The sequence below is a fragment of the Heptranchias perlo genome, chromosome 3 (assembly GCF_035084215.1).
Source record: "Heptranchias perlo isolate sHepPer1 chromosome 3, sHepPer1.hap1, whole genome shotgun sequence".
NCBI lineage: Eukaryota > Metazoa > Chordata > Chondrichthyes > Hexanchiformes > Hexanchidae > Heptranchias > Heptranchias perlo.
Genome location: NC_090327.1, coordinates 126,055,225 through 126,071,071, shown reverse-complemented (window position 1 = coordinate 126,071,071; position 15,847 = coordinate 126,055,225). Strand labels below are relative to the sequence as shown.

The following is a 15,847-nucleotide window of genomic DNA, read 5'->3' as shown; positions in this document are numbered from 1 at the left end:
TCCATTTTATTGTTATGTGGCACTTTTAAGACTCACAGTTCTTGAATATCAAAAATCGACAGTTTACAGTCATTGCATATAACGTGAGCAAAGACAGTTTAAAGTATTAAATGAAAGCCATTTTGTATGCAATCTTATTAACTGCACACTTCAGATTCTATATTATATATTTAATCAGGTTTTTAGCTGAGGCTACATACATGATTGCACTATGATCAGATCTTGTACGGCTCTTGGACTCGGTCAGTTAAAAATGCACACAACTATATTATGGCGCATCCAAATGTTTGAATAATACATACACATAGCTTGAATTCTGCATTTATGGCATGGTATTTTGAAACCCCTTTGAAAGGAATGAATTGTAGAACACAGAGTTGTAATTTGCTTCATGACAAAAAAAACCTCTAAAACACCTGTCCTGGAAATCTCTAGTTTTGTAGGAGCAATAGGCAAAATTTGGAATGTTTAGCTTAAGTAACCAATTCTTCCAGTCATTATGATGCACCCTGAAATTCTAGACTTTTCTAAGCTGATATTTTTTAAGGGGGTAACTCTATCCCACTTACAGTGAGATATTTTCTAAACGTATATGCTGGTCAGATACATTCCAGTGACAAATTAAATGACAAAAGCAGATAGGCTTGAATGAACCAAATGTTGCACTATATGTGGGGTTAAAAAAAAAGTGAATTCTGAAAGATGAAAGGGTCTTTCAGTAGTCAATGTCAATCCTTTTTCTTTTTATGTCTTACAATAATATTTATCAACATATTCAATGCATTATTAAATTATATTTATCATTTTTATTATAATTTTTATCAGTTAAAATATTCCTCCCACACTGTCAAATGTTCTCTTGACTTGTATTACTTTGACAAAAGAACATTTATCACAAACATGTTATTTCTCATATTTTTAACGTTATGTGACAATGGCCCAGGAATACGTTGCCTGCCAATCCTCTTGGTCAGTGAATGCAATGTGTTTGTTTTTGCGTGTATGTGTTTGTGTGTGTTGCGACAGGGGAAACAAGATCTGTATGGCACTGTGTATAAATTAAAACCTCAATGCAGAGATAAATGATATATGTGATTGGGTCATCTTTTTAACCATTAAAGCACTAGTCATTACATTTGCTGAGTTAACATTCTGGATTAGATTTACTTTAGCAGGTTCATGGTTAAAAGAATAGCAGCCTATAAGTTCTTATCACTAATTTATACATTAAAATGATCTTACCTTAAGATTCCCTTTTGTTGTAAAAGCTCTGCCACAGATTGTGCAGCCAAATGGCTTTTCACCAGTATGTGTGCGCTCATGGATCTGAAGAGCACTTGCAGAAGAAAAGGTCTTCCCACAGGATGGACAGTTATGCTGCTTGGGTGTCCGACGAGGTGGCGGTGCCAGAATGGGTGTCATACCTGGACTCATGGCTGTCTGTGGTGCAGATGGAGCCTGTATACCAACTGGAACCTGCGTACCATCACCTAGGGAGATCGGCTTGCTGTGACCATTGACTTCCATTTTGACCACGGTGGGTGCGGTGCTGGTGACCAGGCTAGGAGTACTTTGGGTGGGACCTAGAGTGGAGTTGGGTTCAAATAACTGAGAAGGAAGTTCTTTCATCTTGTGAGTCAGTAAGTGCTGTTTTAAATTACCCATAGTGGAGCAACCACGATTGCAGATTGTGCAAAGAAATGGACGCTCTTTAGTATGGCTGCGGTAGTGAATTTCCAATGCACTTTTACAAGCAAAAGGTTTGCCACAGATACTACAAACAGTACTTTTCAACTTACCACATTCTTGGTTGGGGAACAGCATACTAAAAGCCTCTTCTTTGATGATCGGCCGACCCAGGTTGTTGGCTGTCAGATCTAGTGCACCTCCATTCTCCCGATGAGTTGATGGACTGTCCGGTTTTTCTGATTTCACTGAAGTCTCATGTGGTTCTTCCTGGTTGCCAAAGCTTGGTGACTTTGATCTTTGACTCTCAGCATTACTATGCGCAGGTGACAATGCCTGGATTGAAGAAGAGCACTCAGACATTACAGGGCTACCTACACTCTGACTTTCTAAATCACCCACAGCTGAGGAGGAGTCATTTGTTAAGCGATCACTTTCCATGGATCCATTTTCAACAGATTTCAGGCTGGATCGCTGCTGTGTGCTCAAAGCACAGTCTATTATCTTCATCTGATTCTCCAGTGCAGCGATGCTAGAAATCACTGAAGGCGGTGAGTTTGGTGATGAACCAGAATAACATAATAATTGCTTTGAAGACTCAGTTGTGGTAATGTTTAATTCTGCCTCCTCATCCATTGAATTTTCATCCATCATTTCATCATCAGGATAGTTGCTCATTATTTCAGCATTCATTTCATCACAAGCTAGGTCTGTGTCCATACTATCTGAGAAGCCCTCTGGTAAAGGTGTATTGGGAATCTGTCCACCCATATGCATACGAATATGCTGTTGTAAAACTACAGCATTTGTAAATTTCTTCTGGCAAATGGGGCAAGAATGTTGTACTCGAAGAGGCGGCTTTGCTCGATGAACTCCGAAGTGTGTCTTTAAGTTGCCCTTGGTGGTAAAAGCTCGCCCACAGATTTTGCATTTAAACGGTCTTTCACCCGTGTGTGTGCGGTAATGCATCTTCAGAGCACTCTGGCAACTAAGTACGCGGTGACAGATAACACACTGGTTTGGGTCGGTCATCTTTTTATCAATGTTCTCCACCAATTGTTGCAGTTTTGAGGTCTCAGATGTTTGCATAGAGTCTAACAGACCGCCAAAGGGAAATTTTGCCTTAAACTGATCCGATATTATGGGAAGTAGAGGGCTTGGAAGGGTTGTGGGAATGCTGTTCACTCCATTGTCTGCAGCAGTAGAAGATGTGGTGGAGCAAGGAGCAGAGGAAACTGGCTGTCCAGATGCACAGCTTTCTACTGGTTTGAAACTTGAAGTAGGTACATTTAAACCTTGAACTTTGGGGACTACATTAACACCATTAATTGACTGTGGAGATTCTGCAGTTATTGGAATGCTGGAATCATTCTTGTTTGGTGACAAAGAAGCACATTCACTTGATGGAGGAGATGGTCTTTGGGGTGACCTGTTTAAAGGAGTCACAGTTGGGGACTCACCCAGACAGGTAATACTTGATAGAGTTGGAGGCAACTGTAATCCAACTGAAGTTGGTAAGGTTGACAGCACAGGCTTGGTGTCCAACCATGTTGTCACTGGTTTTTCAGGTGGCAAAGACATCCCATATGGAATGCCAGAGCTAGTAGGTACGTTATCAAGGTATTCAGGGACTGGATATGGATTCATCTGGATATGAGGGTATTTTTCTTTATGCCTCTGGAAGTGAACCTTAAGATTACCTTTGGTGGAAAAACGATTTCCACAAATATTACACTTAAATGGTCTCTCTCCAGTATGGGAACGAAGGTGAATCTGTAATGCACTGTCACTTCCAAAGACCTTCGCACAAAACCTACATTTATGCTTGAAAAATGGATCTTCTGAGCTTGTTTTGGGATCAAACACAGAAACATTGGGTGGTTTTCCTTTGCGATGTTTCATAAGGGTAGCCAGTGGATCTAGGGCATTGGTAGTTGCAGCAATGCTGACCAGTGGGTTTGGGAAGATCACACTACTCGATGAATTCTGAGGTAGCAGTGGATTAGGCATGCTGGAAGCTGGACTGAGAAGATTACCATGTCCAAGTGATGAAGTTGAATACTGTAACTGAGAGGAAGTGTTACTTGTATTTGAACTGGAACTTGGAGTCAGGGAAGATGAAATTCCACTTGTGGATGGAGGCAAGGTTGATTCTAACCTGGGAGATACACTGCTGGGTAAAATAGGAGTGCTAGCCCCAGAGGCAGGCTGTGTTATTTGCTGTGAACTATCAAAGGCAGAAGGGTGGATACTGGATGCCTGTCCTGTTCCCGAAGCTGAAATAGCAGCTGATAACTGGTTAGAAGAATGGTCACTGAACGAAACATGCTGGGTAACAGCAGATACTGAAGCACCTTGGGAAGATGCAGATGGATTTAAAGGGTGCAGTGTTTGTGGATTCATCATCGCTACTTGGTTTCGGATTTGTTCAATCAGTTGAAGTTGGTGGAGCTGCTGCTGTTGCAGAGCCATCAACTGCTCTAGAATCATAGGGATAGCCATGGTTGATACTCCACTACTTGAATTAGGACTGTTGGATCTTGTGTCCTGCGAGAACTGTGCCACTGCCACTTTAGTGCTTTGCAAAGTCTCTAAAGTCACATTAGTGTTTGGCATGTTATAATTTGTCATGGAAGATGATTCAGGAATCTGAGGTAGTGAAGTAGCAGTGCTGGAGGTCCCTTGATTCTGGTAACCTTTGTCAGTGGAGGCATCCACTTCCATCGGCTCGTCTTGCTCTGTACTCTTTACCTCAGAGCTGTCATTTCCCTCTAACTGAGTGCTATCCTCAGCAGCTTCACTCTCTACTTGATCACTTGGGCAACTGGCAGGAGAAGCCTCTGGGAAGTCTTCTGAGCGTGCTGCCTCGTCGTCGTTTACGATTAGGACTAGTGGATTCTTAGTGCAATTCTTCTGATGCTCCATGAAGTCAGGCCACTTGAAGAATTCTGCACAGCATTTCTCACAGATGTGGGTTTCCTCACTTCCACTTCTGCTTTCATTCCCACTATCAGCATCATCTGGTCCTTCCCCTGGGGCTGCTAGGAAATCAAAAGGACACATCAAGCAATGACTTGCAAGACTATCCCTCCCTCCAATTTCAAGTTTTTGCACATAACTAAAATCAATATTTTTTTATTTTGTACAAATTGCCTCACTTCAACACATCTCAGGTCCCTCTGTGTGTATTCTATCACTCTTTCTACCTAGCTAATCATTTTCTTTGCACAATCCATCAAATTATGAGGCCCTATCAATTGTGGATACTGCTGCTTAATGAAATTCCATAGAAGCTATTGATTTCCAATATTTTCATACAATTCACAGCTGCCTTGTCTGTTGGGTACAAATCAAGCCTTTGATGGACTCATTAGGATTCCCCTTTACCATCAGGCTTCCTCATTTCCAGCAAAATTAGAGATGCCTTTGCCAGTTCACTTGACATCACTAAACTAATCTGTAACCTTTCCGGCTCAAATCAGTACCTGACAGGACAAACTGGCCCTCTGTTACTCAAATGTGGTCCTGGACTGACCAGATTTATTATCTTTCTACAGCATCAAGACAGTATGGATTTAATGCTAGTCTAAATAATGTCTTAAATCAATGACCATATCTTTAGCTGTTTTAGAAATCTGAAGAGCAATGTACCCTTAAGCATTAACTAGTGTACAGTACCTTTTAGAACTCAGCATGATTTAGCTAAATTAATTATTTCCTGTGCTACCAGTGAAATGCAAAGGCTGTGCCATAATTATTCAAAGTTATTAACAGGAACCCAACCCATTAAAACTTTGAGTAAACAAAGGGCCACAAAATGCAAGATGACTTCTTCAGAGAATAAAACTGCTGCAAGAACTATCACTGCTGTAAAAAGGAGAGCCAGAATTTAGTTTTTTGTGCAGCAGAGTATTTTTGTATGATGTTCAACTAAACCTTCATATATTTATACTTTGTTTGCAGTTGTTTTTAGCAAGACATATATGCATTACTAGAAATTGTCTTGAAAGATGCTATTCAACAAATGAGTTCAATACCTGTAATTTTTTTACAAGAGCATTCTCAGACACCAACTTTTATCTGAGCTGAAGAGTACAAGCAAATTACATGCTAGTATTGTGGCAGAAAACCCACTAATTGGTTACATATGTTTAATTACTGTTGTAGGTTAAGACTATGTGCCAAAGAACAAGTATGTTTAATGAACAGAATTCTAAGTTGCACCTGATCAAATAAGTAGTTTTTCAAGAAAGATGAAACAAAGTACCAGTTCTATTCACAGTGAAATTTCCAATCCATATTATGCCTGTAGTAGACTCCAATGTGCAGGCTATGATTATTCAGTTATTATCATTCACCATTTTTCACATTATTTAACATACGTCATAAGCTGCCTATGATTATTCAACATGCTGAAAATCACAAGCATTTCACAGAAATTGTGAAAACTTGTCTATGTTTTTCCACATTTTGTTCAAAAAAAAAGAATCTTGGGCTCTCCAATAGCTCAGCTGGTTAAACCAGTGAGTAGTTTGAGGTTTGAGCCTAGAAATTCGGTCGTGCAGTGCTCATTTTTTGGGTGCTAAATGGCTTTGTATGCCTCCAATATGGCGGGCAGTAAGTGCGTGCTCATTCTGAGCCGTAAGTGCGCCACCCGCCATATTGGTAAAAGCCAAAAAATCGGCGTGCAGTGCCCACGCCTGAAACAGGTGTTAGGAACTTTGCATATGGAAATAAGGGGCCTAACGCCTGCTTGAGGCCCCCATTGCAAGATTGGTTTGCCCTGAGGCTACCCTTGCCAGATATGTGTGTGTGTGGATATGGTGGTTTTGCACATTGGACAAATAATGACCCTCTACATGTAGTTCTGATCTTAGCTGTGCAGAATCAAAGCTTCAATGTCTCCCTGCAGGGAAGAGAAATCAGATTAGTGATATTGTTGTTATGTTGTCATGACTCCACCTCCCAGCAGCCAGGAAAAAAGGGCATTAGCAGAGGTCTGGAAACGGGCTGTGTGGCTGTCCTCTTGGCAGAAAACTTATGAGACCCACTGGGACCGTGAATATAATGGGGAGAAAACTGAGGATGCATGTCCTTCATGGGGTGTGAACTGCCAATCAATATTACTAAAATGAAAGAATTCTGTAAAGCTAATGACTTACAGTAGCATTAACTGGTGCACAATACAAAGATGACACTGTAAAGTAAGACTGATACTACGTGCATTTCTCTTTCTACATGTATGTGTATATATATTAATTGCCTTAACAGTATTTACAGCCTCAGAGTTAGCACTATATTTGCTTCTTATTTACATACAACTGTGACTACACTTCGAAAGTACTTCATTGGTTGTAACGTACTTTGGGGTGTTGTGAGGTCACGAAAGGCACTATAGAAATGCAAGACTTTTTTTAACTACAACTTGATACAAACCAGTCCTCTATAGTTTTCTCTTTCATCATTTTTACACAGAAATATATATTTTTACAGCTCTTGATACCTGGCACAAGCAATTTTAAGGTCATATCTCTGGTTACTGAGAAGGCACATACTGCATGTGGTATTACAAACTAGTTATCAAACATTCAAAAAGGACTGCTCCAATGCATCCTTGTGGTGGTGTGAGCTAGTTCTTGATGTGTTAAATCATGGAGTGTTAGGCCACAATTTTCTCACTAAATGGTGACTTGGCATTTTGTGGTCTTGAGGAGGACATGAATGGAAACAGGGTGTTTCTCCTAAGAATAAGAAGATTTGAATTTTAGACAACGGCAAACACTCATCTACAGTACTTCTATCAGTTGTTTCAAGAGTGGCATGGACAGTGTGCTGTGAAAAACATCCAATTAGCTGAATTAAGAAATGGTGCACAGCTCATTTTTGAGTGGGGCACCTAAAGATATGAAATTAAAAAATAAAAAGTGGGCTAAACGTCTTTCGGATGAGACGTTAAACCAAGGCCCCATCTACCTCCTCAGGTGGATGTAAAAGATCCCATGGCACTATTTCGAAGAATAGTGGGTCAACATTTATCCCTCAACCAACATCTGAAAAACAGATTACCTGTTCCTTATCTCATTGCTGTTTGTGGGACCTTGCTGTGTGCAAATTGGCTGCTGTGTTTCCTACATTACAACAGCAACTACACTTCAAAAGCACTTCATTGGTTATTAAGTGCTCTGGGACGTCCTGAGGTCGTGAAAGGCATTATAGAAATGCAAGTCTTTTTTTAAAAACCTTTGCTAAAAAGGTTAAAAATTGAAATGGTTTGAGAAATTGTAGAAATGAAAATTTAGCAATAATGTAATATTACTTCTCATTGAAGCAATACAGCACTATTTTGAACAGAGGATGGATCTATTTTTCTTTAATAAGGTTTCAGTAAAAATCTCTACACTGAATGATTTCAAATTCACTCTTATCCAATACTGAAAAAGGTCCATTATTGCTTCATTTAATTTATCAAGAATGTGTTCTGTCTTCGTGTTGAATGGTGACATATAAAATAATAGGTAATAGGGAGAGAGTTGCCAGGCTGTAACCCAGTCTAGAGATTCAGATGAGGTCAAATGGTTTTCAAACCCTTTTTGGAATCTTGAAATTGCATTACAGACTTGCAAATCTGTCCTTGGTATATATCATTTGCAACAGTTGATAAAACATAATTATTAAAAAATATTGCTTAAAGCTCCAGCTAGTGATGCATTTGGCTACATCCATGATGCAAGATGAATGTCAATCACAGAATTACAGGATTAAGTGGATATATGGAGAAAAGCACCATCATGTGACAGGTATAAAGTAATTACAATCTTGTCATTAACTTTCACCTGTAACATAGAAACGTAGAATCGTACAGCACAGAAGGAGGCCATTCGGCCCATCGTGCCAGCTCTTTGAAAGAGCTATCCAATTAGTCCCACTCCCCTGCTCTTTGCCCATAGCCCTACAAATTTTTCCTGTTCAAGTATTTATCCAATTCCCTTTTGAAAGTTACTATTGAATCTGCTTTAACCACCCTTTCAGGCAGTGCATTCTAGATCATAACAACTCGTTGCATAAAAAAGATTCTCCTCATCTCACCTCTGGCTCTTTTGCCAATTACCTTAAATCTGTGTCCTCTGGATACCGATCCTCCTGCCAGTGGAAACAGTTTCTCCCTATCTACTCTATCAAAACCCCTCATAATTTTATTGTTGTATTTCACCAAATTACATTAGATTTAAGTGATAGCTTACACATTGTTATGAGACAGTGTACTGAAGGTATTAAAGATTTCCAGTTGCCTCTTCGGAGCTCTTCCACTGTCTTTAAATACGCTCCACCGCCTGAGCTGCAGCAGTGGCGATCTCATTGTGGCACTGCCAGGGTTTTCCGGACATGCAGCGACAGGCTCCCTCTTAGTGTTGGAGGATCTTGCCAGGAGCCTGCTATACATATCAAACAGCCCCCACCCTGGAAAAAGGGTTGGGGTTATAGCGGGTTCAAAGCAGCATGCAGAACTCACTATCCTGCCAACAAGAGGAAAAAAACAGGCCTTTTATGTGTTTCAAATTCCTCTCTTTGCGATTTATTTTGAATGGGTTAATGCCTCTGTTAATATAACAGAGAGGGATTTCAGCTCAATGCGTGAAATGCTCAAACTGTAGGATCCCATAGTGCAATTTCAGGGCTACGATCTTTGTGTAAATTCTTAAACTACAGGCTGAGGAATATATACAGCCTTTTATGCCAAGTATACTCGGTTATAATTAGTGACTATCGCAAACACAAGTTTATGGAATACGTGTACATAAAGATATAGAAACATATGGATATAGAAACAGAAAAGCTAAGGCCCTCCTAAATATCTAAATTAATAAATCAATGCTAAGGTTGTTGCTGTCTACAGTATACATAAATGGCTTGGAGTTGGGCACAGAAACAAAACTCTCCGAGTTTACAAATAATACCAAACTGGTAGGCACTGCAAACAACAGGGAACAGACTACGGAAGGACACGGAAACATTGGAGATCGGGGCTGATGTGTGCAGATGTCAATTAATGTGGACAAATATAAAACCAAAGCAGCACTTTGCTTACTTCTACCAGAAGCCAATTCTAATGGAATTTCTGTATATTTTAGAGTGGTTGTAAAGCTGAGATATCGGACTTACTTCCCAAATTCTGGTGCCCTATACCAGAACCACACCACTTTTTGCATCAAAAAAGTCTTGGAATTTCGGGCCCAACGTGTTTAGCACAGTCACAGATTCTTTCTACAACAAAAAGGGAATAGCCTTAAACGTAGAAAAAGGGGAAGAAAAAACAGTTTAGATTGAACTATTTTATGCAGAGGCTGGCAAATGTACAGGGGGCTGATTGTATCAGCTAATTCAAGAGAGAGTTAGTTAAGTACCTGGTGAAAAATTTGATATAGGGTCAAGAGAAATATTGAGGGATATGATATTTCCTAAACATTGAGACCAGCCAGATGCACCACAATGGTCCTTTCCAGGTCTCTACATTCGTATGTTCCTATGATCACCCTTTAGGGAATTATTGCAATTACTAACTGCAAGCTGTGATATTCCACATTAATCACCTTAACTAAAACCTTTCAGGCAAGGTATTGAAATGTTAGGTAACAGTCAAAATCCATTTTCATTTATTTCAGGAAGAGCGATTTAAGGGACAAAATAAAACATTGGGGATAACTTTCTAATGAATAGGTCATTTGATCAATTTACACCAATGCAAATTTACACTGAGAGAAAGAACTTGCATTTATGTAGCATCTTTCATGACCTCAGGATAACCCAAAGCACTTCATGGCCAATTAAGTACTTCTGAAGTGTGGTCACTATTGCACTGTAGGAAACATAGCAACCAATTTCTGTTCAGCAAGGTCCCACAAACAGCAACAAAATAAATGACCAGATAATATATTTCGGGGGTGTTGGTTGAGGGATAAATAATGGCCAGGCCATCTACATGCTCTTCTTCAAAATAGTGCCATAGAGATCTTTTACATCTACCTGAGAGGGCAGCCAGGGTCTTGATTTAACATCTCATCCAAAAGGCAACACCTCTGACAGTACAGCACTCCCTCAGTACTGCATTGTCAACCTAGCTCCAAATTTATAGAGTGTGACTTGAACCCATAACCTGCTGACCCAGAGGTGAGAGCACTACCACTGAGCTAAGGCTAACACACTGATATTGGGAATCCAAAAACTCACAAAACAGAACTTCAATATCTGAGCAGTATGGCGAGGAATTATAATGGTTCACATTGTATTTTGTACAGTTATTATTTCTGATTTTGTTTTTTGTGTCAAAGTGAAGGATCTCAGTGCTGGAGAACAGAACCTAATTTAACACCAAGCATTCCCAGGTGAAAAATGGATCATAAATGCAGATTAAAGCTCCTTCTGTCCAGAACAACAAGATGCCTTAAACCCAATGCCAGAAAAACAGTCTCACCTCATCGGTGCTTATTTTCCATTCCCTACACAAGCCATCCTTGTGCTTACTTGTGTGAGATTACCAGCTAATCTCAAATTATATTCAGTTTTGATATGAACTAACATCCATTTGAAAATAGGGAGCTAAAGTTCCTCTTTTCACAAAAAATGTAAGAAATGCTTTCCTTTTGGTGATCACGAACCTCTAAGGAAAACATGGGAACACACATAACTGTGATTCCTCTAATTCATTCACGGGAATAAATAAAATATCAACCATTCATGATGCATCTGCAATAACGATCCTTTAAAGTTTCTCAATTTGCTAACAAGTTACTTTCCCTGTATAAATCTTTCCAACTTCTTTAATACATCTTTCGGGGTGGGGTTGCAATTGTATTAGATAACGGCTCCAAGGCCAGTAAGAAAATCATATTTCAGTGACTGTGTGCACTGTAATCACTCATAATGGAGTGTCAGGATAATATTTCTGGTGGATGAGGAAGGGTTCTGAACATGCAGAGTGGGCACGTGTGGAAGTACATCACAAAAATGGTGAATGCTGTCTGTAGGGCTAAAAGGACCTCCCAAGAAATGAGGGGGGGAAATTACACAACTGAAGAAAGAACGCCAAAGATATAGCTTTGATAGTACTATAAAGTACCAGCACGGGACATAGCATGGATGATAGGAAGTTGTAGTTGTAAAAAATATACACAAAACTACTTTTGGAGAGAGATGATCACAAAAATGTAGCAAGTAAGTTGTTAGAACTAAAAATAGTAGGAGTATATAAATTACATTATGCATTTCAACATGGAAGACAGAATGTAATGCAAGAAGTGATTTTTATGAATTAGCTCACCCTGTCTAAATACCACTGGTCATATGTTTAGAGCCAAAGCTGGTACATAATAGGAAGGTGTAAAGTGGGAGGGGTGACGGATCCCAGAATGAGAAAATTCCAGTACTGTATAATGAAGCAAACATAAATCTTTTTTGAAAATAAAATTTGCAAGGTAGGTTGTTACATAAGGTTAAATCTCACGAGATCCAAGGTGAGGTAGCCAATTGGATACAAAATTGGATTGACGACAGAAGACAGAGGGTGGTTGTCGAGGGTTGTTTTTCAAACTGGATGCCTGTGTCCAGCGGTGTGCCTCAGGGATCAGTGCTGGGTCCGCTGTTATTTGTTATTTATATTAATGATTTGGATGAGAATTTAGGAGGAATGGTTAGTAAGTTTGCAGATGACACCAAGATTGGTGGCATTGTGGACAGTGAAGAAGGTTATCTAGGATTGCAACGGGATCTTGATAAATTGGGCCAGTGGGCCGATGAATGGCAGATGGAGTTTAATTTAGATAAATGTGAGGTGATGCATTTTGGTAGATCGAATCGGACCAGGACCTACTCCGTTAATGGTAGGGCGTTGGGGAGAGTTATAGAACAAAGAGATCTAGGAGTACAGGTTCATAGCTCCTTGAAAGTGGAGTCACAGGTGGATAGGGTGGTGAAGAAGGCATTCGGCATGCTTGGTTTCATTGGTCAGAACACTGAATACAGGAGTTGGGATGTCTTGTTGAAGTTGTACAAGACATTAGTAAGGCCACACTTGGAATACTGTGTACAGTTCTGGTCACCCTACTATAGAAAGGATATTATTAAACTGGAAAGAGTGCAGAAAAGATTTACTAGGATGCTACTGGGACTTGATGGTTTGACTTATAGGGAGAGGTTAGATAGACTGGGACTTTTTTCCCTGAAGAGTAGGAGGTTTCGGGGTGATCTTATAGAAGTCTATAAAATAATGAGGGGCATAGATAAGGTAGATAGTCAAAATATTTTCCCAAAGGTAGGGGAGTCTATAACGAGGGGACATAGATTTAAGGTGAGAGGGGAGAGATACAAAAGGGTCCAGAGGGGCAATTTTTTCACTCAAAGGGTGGTGAGTGTCTGGAACGAGCTGCCAGAGGCAGTAGTAGAGGCGGGTACAATTTTGTCTTTTAAAAAGCATTTGGACAGTTACATGGGTAAGATGGGTATAGAGGGATATGGGCCAAGTGCAGGCAATTGGGACTAGCTTAGTGGTATAAACTGGGCGACATGGACATGTTGGGCCGAAGGGCCTGTTTCCATGTTGTAAACTTCTATGATTCTATGATTCTAAGGCATGAAGTCTTTGGATGCGGGTGGATAGCAAAGAAGTTATTCTACTACAATGTACAGATATTTAACAATTTACACTAATGTTACCTTAATGGTTCCACATCCAATGATTGTGCACAGAAGCATAATAAAGCATATAAAGCATATAATGAGAATGCAATACCCATAGGATAAGTGTGCCTATATAATCATAATGTACCATCTGTTATCTTTTTAGCGTAAGGAAAACACACTTGCCCTTCACTAGAAACTAACCACAACCATCACACACTTGATTTATCCTCGTGAGAGGGCAGGTAAGAAAGCTCTCATTGGCGTGAAGATTAGCCCCAGGATGTTATGACTGGTGATGAAAATTTAGAATCTAGTCAACCCTCTGTGGCTGCCTCAGAAATCCAATACCTGAACCAGGCAGGTCCAGGGCGCTTTTGACAATTGACCATGGCTGACTAATAGAACCTGGAGACAGAAAGCAAGACCATGCATTTATAATATGCCTTTCATGACCTCGGGATGTCCCAAACGCTTTACATCCTATGAAGTACTTTTTGAAGTGTAGTCACTGTTGTAACGTAGGGAGACACTGAAGCCAATTTGTGCACAGCAAGGTCCCACAAATAGCAATAGGACTAATAACCAGATAATTTGTTTTAATAATGTGGGCTGAGAGATAAATATTGACCAGGACATCGGGAGAACCGCCTGCTCTTTTTCGAAAAGTGTTTTGGGATCTATTATGTCCACCTGAGAGGGCAGATGTTTCATCCGAAGGTGACGTCTCCAACAGTGCAGCATTAAAGTGTTGGCCTAGATGACATAATAAGGTACTGAGCAGAGTTATAATGAAGAGGTAGCAGTGGTGCTGGTTAATGAGGGGCCTGCTAATGCCACTCTTAAGAATATAGACCTTAGCGGGCCTGTTTTGTAACTGAGGCTGATACAGTGGCAGAACCATTGTGAATACTCACTTGGATCTGAGGGACGTCTGGCTGCTACTTATGTAGTGTCTGGATATTTGGGGATGGCAAAATCTAGATGTGGATGCAATTACTCACAAGTGATATATCAGAGGACCGCCTGTCTGCACTGAGCGTCTACCATAGAAAAAGTGGCAAAACTAGTGGCATTTACAGTGGGGACTGCAGCAATGCAGACCATAGGCACAGTAAAAGAATCTCTCTTGAATGTCCCACTGCTGTTATGGAGTCTTTGAGGTGCAAATTCCAAGATGGGCTAGCTTCAACTTACATGAAGAATAGTTACAGGCAATCATGAGAGAGGGATACAGAGACCTCAGACAGGTCCAGTGTTCTGCGTTTAGACAGATCAGTGGACCTTGTGAGGAGATATTCTCCAGCAGTGACATGAGTGGACCAGCAACTGGTTGGTCATGTTGGTGGTAGTTCTGTTTCATCACCTTTTGCTGCACCAGTGGTAGTCAGCACCTCTGAAAGCAAAGAGCCCACAGGGATTCCAGAAAAAGACATCCCTGGCACTGATGCAAGTTTATCATGGTCTGTTGCAGATACAGTTATTGGGCCTTCTGTATTGTATGCAGCTTGTCAGTTGACTACAGTCTGCTACCCGTTCTATGCTCTCAACTAAGATAGCATAGAACAGGGGGCATCACAAGCAGAAAAATGCAGAAGTTCACACCACACAAGGGCAAAATTCACTCACAAACCGCATTAAACACATACAACGCGTGACCAAAAACATCCGCTTCTCCCCTTCCTTCACTAAGACAAATTCAGCAACAGTTGTGGAGTAGAAGACTCCTCTATACCAAACACTTCTATGACTACTGTGCTGATAATTCCAAATCTTCAAATGGCTAAGGCCAAGCCTACCCTGACATTAAACACAAACTTTTCAAAGTGCGATTGTGTATGGGTTTCCCAAGATTGACTTTAACAAGGCCTTAATAAGCAATAAATATTTGAATCCCTCTCTTTTTGCTAGAGTTCGTTAATCCATTTTTGGAGGAGTAGGAATCCAAGACAGGCTCCACACAGACAAATAGTCATTAGTGCTTTCTCTGCAAATTCCACCAGATTTAACTCATGCTTTTTTATGTCACATTTTTTTCACTAAATTTGGCAAAAACAGGAATTTTAGCCTTGATCAAATTCATTTAATTTACTGCTGGCAGAGAGACTACCATGTTAGTGAGGGTTAGAGATGAAAAGGCATCTAACTAACTGTGACAACAAGTTCTCCATTTTGTATCTTTGATGAAACTTTTAGTCAGAAATGATTTCAAGATCCTTGTCCTTACTTTCGAATTGCTGCAAGGCCTCACTCCACCCTATCTCAGTGACCTCCTCTTGCCATATGCACCCTCTGGTCCTCTGATACCATTACTGCTTGTTCACTGCTTCCACATGAAATGCTCTGAGATGTCCCTCTCTAGTTGAGCAGTACTGTTGAAATGTAAGTTGTTGAAATTATATTTTGAATCGTTATAAATGTGTTTTATTGCTTTTTGGTAAGAGTGCAGGGTTAAACATATAACAGAACTCCAATGCTCTTGGTATACGCA

The 15,847-nt window shown here is 40.2% G+C and overlaps 1 protein-coding gene across 2 annotated transcripts in view; it reads right to left on the bottom strand.

Annotated features, from left to right (window-relative positions):
• LOC137320212 (sal-like protein 3) overlaps positions 1–15,847 on the bottom strand; it is a 50,811-nt gene that overhangs the window by 12,591 nt on the left and 22,373 nt on the right. Inside the window, exons 2-3 of one of the 2 annotated variants that reach the window (XM_067981946.1) lie at positions 1,800–4,727; positions 1,243–1,583 (exon numbers count right to left, since the gene is read on the bottom strand). In XM_067981946.1, coding sequence (XP_067838047.1) covers positions 1,243–1,583; positions 1,800–4,727 — 3,269 coding nt within the window. Of the gene's footprint in view, positions 1–1,242; positions 4,728–15,847 lie in introns of both variants that reach the window. The other variant, XM_067981944.1, reaches the window with a different exon arrangement.